Source organism: Anabas testudineus, chromosome 4 (assembly GCF_900324465.2).
Source record: "Anabas testudineus chromosome 4, fAnaTes1.2, whole genome shotgun sequence".
NCBI classification, from domain to species: Eukaryota; Metazoa; Chordata; class Actinopteri; order Anabantiformes; family Anabantidae; genus Anabas; species Anabas testudineus.
Genome location: NC_046613.1, coordinates 3,328,920 through 3,338,875, shown reverse-complemented (window position 1 = coordinate 3,338,875; position 9,956 = coordinate 3,328,920). Strand labels below are relative to the sequence as shown.

The 9,956-nt window shown below is 39.4% G+C and overlaps 1 protein-coding gene across 1 annotated transcript; it reads right to left on the bottom strand.

The window, feature by feature from the left end:
* Positions 1-4,190: 4,190 nt before the first annotated feature.
* On the bottom strand, positions 4,191-8,171 carry LOC113152425 (meprin A subunit beta-like). The gene is made up of 9 exons (XM_026345670.2): positions 8,100-8,171; positions 7,908-7,915; positions 7,006-7,241; positions 5,966-6,181; positions 5,528-5,784; positions 5,190-5,400; positions 4,945-5,121; positions 4,447-4,835; positions 4,191-4,334 (listed from the first exon to the last, which is right to left on the bottom strand). Exons 1-9 carry the CDS (start codon positions 8,169-8,171, stop codon positions 4,296-4,298), a joined length of 1,605 nt encoding a protein of 534 aa, XP_026201455.1. The 3' UTR covers positions 4,191-4,295.
* Between the last annotated feature and the right edge of the window lie 1,785 nt (positions 8,172-9,956).

The window sequence follows — 9,956 nt, the reverse complement described above, 5'->3', positions numbered from 1 at the left end:
CACAAATATAGGAAGGACTTAAATAGGCCTACAGTTCACAGTTTAATTTATTTAAAAGTAGGCCTACAAATGCACTCTGCACTTCTGTTGCTGTGTTCAGTGGTTGTAATGGGTAAAATTAAAAAAAAAGATGAAAACTTTTAAAAGTTTACAAGCTCTGTTATTTTTTTATTTTTTTTATTTATTTTTTTGATAAAGGTTGCAGACCCCTGGACTAAGCTAAGAAACAAAGCGTTTTTTCTCTGTGAGCCTAAGAGTGATGGGAGTCCCCCTCAGTTCCTCCATTGCCTCCAATGTTAAATTTCTTCTGAGATTTTAGTCGACATGCTGAAGTGCTGACATGCACTTTGATATCTTATTCCTGTGACCACCATTTTCATCATTCATTTTTTTTTTTTTTTTTTGAAAGTAGGATTTCTGGTGTTGTCTCCCTGTTTTTGAGAGGTCTGATTCTGATTAAATTGTTGTGACTCAGTTGTTTTCATTTAGCCTGTTTCTGTTAGCACCACCAACATCTCAGCCACAGTATAAAAAGTACAATAGAAACTCTACTTTTTAAGAACTTTAGGGAAAAATCACCTGCAAGTGCCTCTACTAGTGTCCTATCACTGTTCCATCGAGAGTGTAGTAACGTACTGCATGTCCACATGGTACAACAGCAGCTCAGCAGTGGACAAGACAGCCCTCCAGTGGGTAATCAATACGCTGGTAAAATCATCATCATCTACCTTCACTGCAAGAACTTTATACAGCAAGCTGCCTTAAAAGGGCAGCAAACATTTTAAAGGACCATTCCCATCCTGGATACCACCTATTCAAAAAGCTTCCTTCCAGAAAACCTTTCAGGTCCATCAGCTCACAAACCAACAAATTTAGAAATAGCTTCTACCCCAGCACCATACGGGAGCTAAACGCAGCTGGCATGTAACACAATACAGTTGAAGTTCTGCTATATTCTCAGGTTTAGCATTGCTGCACTTTACTTCATGTTTACTTTTTACTTCACCTTATATTGTATAGTTACTACAGTGCTACACTGTATTTAACACTCTCACTCTTCACATTCAATTATTGTGGAATATTCTATTTAATACAAGTAAATGTAACATTTTCGTCCTTTCTCTAATTTTGCGGTACTTAGTATTCAGTACTTGGTAAAGTGACAATAAAGAACAAACTAAAAATGCGTTATCCTACCTGATGTACACATCAAGCTCATTCTCCACTTTTGTCACATTATTAATAACCCAATTTAATGCCCATTCTATCATTTAGGGTACATGTCCACTCCATGGGCTGTATTTATCATATTTACATTTATTTACTTTAAGCAATGATCTGTTTTATATTGGGCCATATTTCTCCTTCATTTAATACAAAAAAGTCAACAGATCCTATAATTTATTTTGCAAAAAAATCTATGGTCACTGCTGCAATTTTCTTTTTTTGCTCTGGCTGATTTCCTAAATTTCAGGTTTTGCTCTTCAGATTAATTCTGAAAAAAAACATATTTTGTATCCAGTTCTTAGTAATATTTGTTCAACATAATGATTAAAATAGGAGAAGGGTGTTTTAAACAATTTTGCGTATTCATGTCTTCTTTAGATGGTATATTAACAAATACGTGAGGAAAGTAGATAAAAACAAGAGTTGATCAAGGTAATGTGGCGAGAATAGAAAGGTCTGCTGTTAGCATAAGGTCTTAAAATGGCCAAAATGTCAACTGTGTTAGTTGACAGGGACTGACATTATGACAATGTTAGCAATCTTTTGTCAATTACATATTAACTCCCTAAAATTGTTTGCATGTTATATTAAACAGCGTGATTTGTGTTTTTTGGTAGATGGGTTCATCTGGCTTGGAGTGATGTTAATCCTGAGAGAAGGGCTGCATATTGACTTAAACACAAAAAGTGGCATGACAACAAGAGAAAGACTGCAGCAATATTCAGAGTCAGAAATGCAATTTCTATCTGTTTTGTACTAATTTGGCCAGCTTGAAAACCAAAACAAACTGTAAATAAGTAAAAGTGGTGATAATGAGGGATAATAATTTTTGAGTTTGTCACTATGAATTCCAGCTTCCATATTACACATAGTCATATGGTCTATTCAATAAAGAAAATGTTGATCATTGCTGCTTTAATTGTCTGTGACACATTAGAATATTTAGCCTAAATAGCTCCCATGAGCCTGAATGTAAAGAAATATTCCTTTTCTTCTTTTTTAGTGTGAACCAACCTAAAGCAGCACAAGTTCTGAGGGTCTAGAATTACCAAATTATCAGAGAAGTGAAACTAAATGATTTGATCAGGACGGCTCCAGTCATTTTAAATTAAATTAAATTTAATAAATTATAATAAGACAATGGATTAGACAGTTGAGGTCTTCCTTGTGGTTTTTTTAAGAACCTGTTTGATTGAGAAGCAGCTGGTTGATTGTGAAGAGTTGTTAAAGATAACAGCAGGATGTTTGAAGAAGTGGGTCAGTTGAATTGTAGATGTTTCTCAGTATAGAAATGTTTGTTTCTATTTCTAGTTGAATAGAACTCAGGAGTGCTGCTCCATCAAATGTCAAATGAACAAAATGATTGTTCTTCATCTGAGCACAAAAAAACCCCAATGTGAGAAGGTCACTGTATGAACATACAACATGAATGAAACTGTGTGAGTAAGTTTGTACTTTACCTTCCAGTTGAGAATGAGTCGTGGCGCTCATGATGTCCTGTTTGAGTTTGTCATAATAAAGAGGATACTAGACTTGAAATTGACTTTGTCTGGTGTTTTCCCATATATGAAAGATGGATGTAATATTCAACAGGAAAACAGATTTACATTAGAGCTGGACCCCAAACGCTCTTATTCAATCTAATAATGTATATTACGAAGAGAAGCACCAAAAGTAAAAATGAATGTACTGTACAGTGTGTGTAGAAGGTTTTTACACTGTACTTTTTACCAACACTGAATTATGGCCAGTGTATTTAGTCTTTTTCCACATTGATCAACAGAACGTGACAAACTAATGTCCAAGTGGAAACAGACCTCTACATAGTAATCTAAATCAATTACAAATCTCAAACAGAAATTATATACAAACGTGGACAACATTGTTGGTATCCTTCCATTAAAGAAAGGAAAAACCCATAAAGGTCACTGGAATATGACAAAAGTAATAATAAATAAAAATGTTCTAAAAAATAACTATTTTGTTGCGCAACCTTTTGAGGCTGCTCACTGCAATTAAACAATTTCTGTAACTCTCAATGAGACTTCTGTCCACAGGTATTTTGGTCCACTCCTCAGTTTAAGGACCCTATGTACCTGCAGGTCCAATGACAGCTCTTCTCCAAATGTCTTCAGTCTATATTTTTTTAGTCTGCGCCTCCTTGTTGAATTTTGATGGCAGCATATTGAATCGATGTGGGAGAAGAGGTGCTGTCTGTTTCTCTGTGTGTTTATACACAGTAGGTGGTGCAGTGCAATTGTAGTGCTCATTTCAACCAAGTTAGGGTTTGTATTAGAACCTCCTCACAAACATATATTTTTCATTGCAGATGACATTACCATACCATCAAACTGAGACTGCTCCAAAATCAACACTTGATAACTGTTTTATCTGACAGATAATGAGGTAACTCCTAATTGTAAATGCTATATTTTTGTAAAATCTCTTAAATTATAGCTGAAAGTCTACATTTAATTCATTCATCTTGATCTAGACTTACAGTAGTTTTATTTATTTATTTATTTTCTATCTCAATTTATGGTTTGTTGCTCCTCAAAACTTACTGAGACAAATGTAGACCAGATACTGACTTGGAAAACCAGTTTCACTTGAGCATACAGTATGTTTCTTATCGTTCAAACCTGAACCACAGCAGAACAATGCAGCCAAATCACAAAAAATTGAACCTTTTTTTTCCACTGTCTCACACCGATTAACAGGTGGAGCTGCAGGACGCAGCGGACCAGGTAGTCCAAGATTGTTTCTGTATCATCTACAGTAAGTACCACATAGTTAGAAAATAGCCACAGAATTGTTAATCCCTGTTTTTCTTCAGACTTTGCTGCCATTTAAAGGTGAAGACCACATTTCTAGACCCATTAAAAATAAACTTAAATATCGAGGCTGGCACTCTGATCACTGATGGAGAACTTGTGATAATAGGAATAAATGATAAAGACAAATGCTGCCAGAAAGTTTATTACATATTATAGATTAAAGAAGCAGAAGAAGAGATGAATACATGTTGTAGAGATCATTTGGTTTAGATTCTTCCTTTGATCAACACCTCATGGAGTGGTGAAAAATGATCCTTTAGTTGGGTACTCCTGCAAACAAAGACACACACATTCAGTATCTTCTTCCACTGAATCACAGGACAGTTTGTAAATGAGTTCAAGATGTGCTTTAGTAAACTGTCACTGTCTGACTTATGCTCACTTCCAAGGATCCAGGCACGTGCTTGATGATCAGCACATCATCACTCAACTCCCCTTTTCCCTTCTTCTTCCCGCAGATGTTTCCTATCATAACAATGGAAACTACCAACACTGCAGCTGCCACACATGCTGTTATTAACCCTACCATGTTGAGGTTGATTACAGCTTCATGTGGAGCACTTTGGTCTGCAGCCTTTAGCAGCATCAACATGTTGAGGTTGATAACAACTTCCTGTGGAGCACCTTGGTCTGCAGCCTTTAGCAGCCCCAACATCTTGGGGTTGATAACAGCTTCCTCTGGAGCACCTTGATCTGCAGCCTTGAGCAGACTGGCATCAGCGTGCAGTGCAGAGTGAGGGAGAGACTGAGGTTTCAGCAGGTGGGATATATCTGAAGACAAGATGATCAATTATAACTTTTCAGACACACACTGAAACTGAGTTAGAGGTTCTAGTTGTCTATGATGTCCTGGTCCTGTCTAATGGTTTAGTATCTGTACCTTCCAGACTGAAGAGGAAGATGGCGTCATCTCCTTTGATGAAGTTTCTGCTTCTCAGTCTGCTGTGGGTGATGAAGGTGCTGGTTCCATAGCCTGGACCTCTATAATAAACGCTGCCGTCAGAGTCAGTCACTTTGGAGCCCACTTTCCTGGGATCATCCCAGAAGAACTCAGTACCTGAGAGAAACAGGTGAACAGTCAGTCTCTGATTGACCACCTCTAAACTCCAGTCAAGATTCTCTTACCATCAGAGGACTTCTCGTTAGGGTCGGTGGTGATCATTTGGTGCATATTCATCTGCTGTCTGATGTCCGACTGTTGATCCATCAAAGCCATGGTTGCCATCTGCCATGGACACGGCCACTTGAGCTTCTTGTCGTTAGGCCCTGAGGTCAGGTGCAAGTAGAGGGCCATGTAATCTGGATTGCTGCTTAATCCATTGAGGTACACACCTACCTATAGAGCACAGAGCAACATGAGGTCAAGGTGACATCATCACGTCTCACTTCAACAATTATCCAATCAATAATCCAAAACAGAAAATGGCTGTTTCTGGCACAGAGAAATAAAAATAAGTCTTTACCTGGAAGGAGTAACCTGCAGTAGACAGGAAGCGAGGGCTGAAAAGTTTTTTTCCTGGTGGTGTTTTGGCCATTTGGCCCTTGATGTTGCGGATGTGCCAGATGTGCTGAGGGCACTTTGTGGACGACAGGTTAATGTCGTCCAGAGAGAAGCCTCCTTTTGATTGTCTCTTTCCCCTCACGCCCTGAAACACCACACGGGCCTTCTTTGTCACATTTAGATCGACGTTATGTAATTCCCAGGAGCCCTGGACACCTCCTGTAATAAAATAGAATTCACAAGTTGTACTTGAGAAGTGAGAGAGCTGCAGTGCAAAGTGGTGCAGTCTACATGCAGCTTTTAAATACATTCATGTTGCTGCTCACAGCAGCTTTGATTAAGTAAAATTAGCTTTTCATTTAATTAAGGTGTTTTTTGTATTCAGTGTTTCATTTGTTACCTGAAATGCTCTTGAAGAGCTTCAGTTTGCCATTGGCGTTGGCCTGGTCGTACTCTCGTACCCAGATATTAAGAACATCATCAGCTGCAGCAGTGCTATAGAGGAAGAACTGCAGACACTGGACTCCAGGTTTGGGGTAAAGCCAGCGACTCTCCAGGAACGCTTGGTGACCAGGTTTAGCAGAGGACGTGCTGAAGTGCATGAAGTAGCCTTTTCCTGAGTACAGAACATATCAAAATAGCACAGCAAAGAAAGATGAGTGAAGATCACCTCTGGATGGTGAATAACTATCTTCCAGAAATTCAAATACCCATCAGGTTTTCTGGCAACATTAGATACGTGAGCTGTCTCCACATTCAAGAACCTACTGACTCTGCCTGGAAAGTTGTACAGCTAAGACTTAAAACATGTCCTGTGTTCATTATGGAATACAATGACAAACTAAGTTTTGGGGGCCCTTATAAAGGTTTATAAAGGTTTATACTACTTCAGGGTTGTTGACTGTGGGATAGAAGAACAGACAAAGAAGAATCATGTTCTGCTGTCTTGAAATATCAAGAGGGAAACATCCAAAACTGCATCAAGGGCTACTGTGATGTCAGAGGTATTAGAAAATAAAAGAATATTTATCCGTCCATCCATCTATCAACTATACTAGAAGTCAAGGTCGACCACTGTGTTGGTAGTCACAGAGTGGCAGAAAACTTCTTACTCTTTCGAGTAATTTAAATCCACCAGTTACCATAATCTGTCTTTAGACTGTCACAGGAAGAACATGCAGACCTTTGTGCTATGTGCTATCCAAAGTCAAAGAGGTCATGATTCATATCCTTTTCACTGTTCTTTAATGTTTTATTGAGCACTATCACACGAAAGGGGGCACTGTTAAGCTTAATATCAGCATGGCTGTAATGTGTTTGTAGGTACGAGGACGCAGGTCGAGTGCTGAAGATATCAGTCGTGCTGATATTTAGTACAACAGTGCCCCCTCTCACGTGATACTACTAAGTTGATGTACATTTGTTATGATGGACTGTCACCTTGGCACTGTCCCATGTTTGTGAAGTCAGTTTTAGGTCCTCCCCTCACAGAACTGCGGCGTTTCCACTTTGCTTTCCCTGGTCCCTGAATCGTCCCACAGATATTGTCCTCTTCAAAGTCGCAGCTGTCCACAAAGGTAGAAGAGCTGGCTGTGGAGAGAAACTGACAACATAAAACTACCAAAATGGCGGGGAACAAATTAACAACCAAGAAACCAAAGTACCAAAGAAAACCACTGATCAATGGCGGGAAAACAACTCACTGAAAAACAACAATGTCAGAGGAGGGGCAAAGTGCAGAGAATCCAGGAGGGAAGAAGACAGGGCTGAGGAGGCAGCCTAAGTCTCAGCAGCCTATCAGTGTCCTTCATACAGAAAACAGGAGCAGCTACTGTATACTCCCAGCATATCTGAGACTTAACTACTCAGTTTAAATGAGTGTCTTAGAGGGATTTTTATCATTATTCATGCTTTTAAAATTTTCCTCAATATTTCTGAAAAAGATGACTTTACTGTGATATTTAAGAATCTTAAAGTTAAAGAACCTTTAAAACCATTTTCCAATAAAGCTTTTGCAACTCTGAAGCTGTAATGGAAATAGTCTGTGGTAACCGAGGTAAGGTTGAATGAGAAAATATAACTTCTTTGAGTGACTTTTTGTTTTCACAGGTTTTAAAGTAGAGAGTTAGATTCCTACTGCATCTTTACATGGTTTGGAAGGTCTTAGTCTTTCTTCCTGAACCCCAAATTTGGAAGTTGCTCTTTAAAGCTAAATATTAAGTTACCACAAAAGGTTAGAAAACAAGAAATACTAATTAATAATTAACTATTTAGCAAAAGTGATTATTTATCAACGTTTCTCTTTAATTCTCTAATAATTTCTATAATTTCTAATTCCTTACCTTCTTGCCTGCGAATTAGGATTCAGAATCACTAATGGTTATAATAGAAAGAGTGTTTTTACTAAACTATACTGTACATAACTTGTTTTTATTCTGCCTATCAACAGGAGTTGAGCACCCCCCCACCCCAAGTCAGTGAGTACTATCTTAACCTTCCTCCTCTGTTAGTTTTTTATGACTTAGTTCTTTTACCTGGAGCTGTGGACAGTTTTCTGGACCTTGAGGCAGGTTTGAGCTGTTTGTTATCAGCTGTGGGGTACGCATTGCAGAACCAGATCAAACAAGTAGCAAGAGGGTTTTTTGATCCTCACTCATGGACAGCCACAGGTTTGCCTTTGCCTCTGGGATCAAACAGTACTAGTACTGCTGTAATGCTCACATCTCAGTGATATGATTGACAGGCTCACCAGATGTCACCAGATTTTGGGCACACAGTCCTCCTATACCTATGAACTGAAGCCTGTGAACTTTCACAATCTGAATGATGCTATCCAACAGACAGAAAGCAGACCTACACCTCACACAACTGTGACTCCTGCTCCGTTGAATGATGCTACTTCTGAATCAAACTCTGCTGTGACTGGTCTTTGTGAAACACTAACCCTGAGAAGCCCAGTCACATCACATCTGGTAATATGGAAACTGAAAGTCGCTTTTCCGTGAATCCAGACCCATCACATGACAGTGAGTCAAGCTCGTCTACTGCAAAGACAAATACTGTTGAATTCTCAGATTCCACTTGTAAGCTGTCAAAACATGGTAAAAATGTGTGTGCGTCCTATCTGAGGTACAGGAAACAGCTGATGCTTTACCCAGAGTGAGAAGTGAGTCCCAGGTCCTGAGAGTGAAACTGAAGAGATGTTTGTGTTACAGAGGTCATCAGATGTGAACGCTGTTGATGTTGTGAGATAAATGAGAGGTTGAGAAACAGTGGAGGAAAAAAGATGCTATCAGATTCATGCAGCCACTCAGAGGAACGCCAGCACGCTGTGAGAAAACAACAAAGGTTTTTTTAGCCATGATCAGACAGTTGGGGAGTCCTACATTCTTTTGCACATTCTCAGCAGCAGAAATGCTTTGGCCTGAAGTGACTGAGGCAATAAAACAGGAGTAGGGTAAAGAAGTCAAGTTTCATGAGCTTACCTGGACAGATAAAACGGACATATTGAGAAGCAATCCTGTTAAAGCGATGCGCATGTTTGATAAATGTGTTGAAGCATTGTTCAGAGATTTAATCAAATTCTGTCCTCGGGAGAGTTGTAGATCATTTTATAAGACTCAGTTTCAGAATCGTGTTGCATGGGTAGAAGGTGCACCTGTATTTGAAATAGATGATGATCGAACAGTGTGTAATTTTGTGTCCAACTACATGACGGCTCAGCTTCCTGACCAACACACACAACCTGAACTGTACAAGAAAGGCACAGAAGTGCAAGTACACAGCAGAAACCACTCCAAGCCATGTTTCAAATACATTCGAGCAGATTGCCATTTGGGGTTTCCCAAGCCAACAGCCAAAAGGACAATGATAGTAAGACCAAAAGAAAGCGGAGATGAGTCAGTGGCACTGGTAGAAGCAAAGAACAAACTCAAACTATTGAACAGACTACTGAATGTACCTGACGTTGTCTCCCTGAGTTTAGAGCAGCTCCTCACTCGATGTGGTTTGACACTCGCAGAGCATGAGCAATGCCTGCATTGGGTGACGAAATCTATCAAAGTGATACTGAAGTGTGATGTAAAGGACTGCTGGGTAAACGCATATAATCCAAATCTGCTGGAAGCCTGGGATGGAAGCTTAGATCTGTCGTACAGCTTAAACCCTGGAAGTGTTGTGGTCTACCTGTGTTCATACATGTGTAAGAACTAGTCAAGAGACATAGAGACGAATCGTCCCATGTAACAGCTAGAGGACACAACACCAGAAAGTGAAAATGTGTGGATGAACGCTTTGACTGACAAATAGTGCAGACCAGAAACACCAGAGTATGAGCTCATGTGCTTGGGTGACTCTGCAGCTACAGTACATGTAGGTTTGTCTATGGCCAA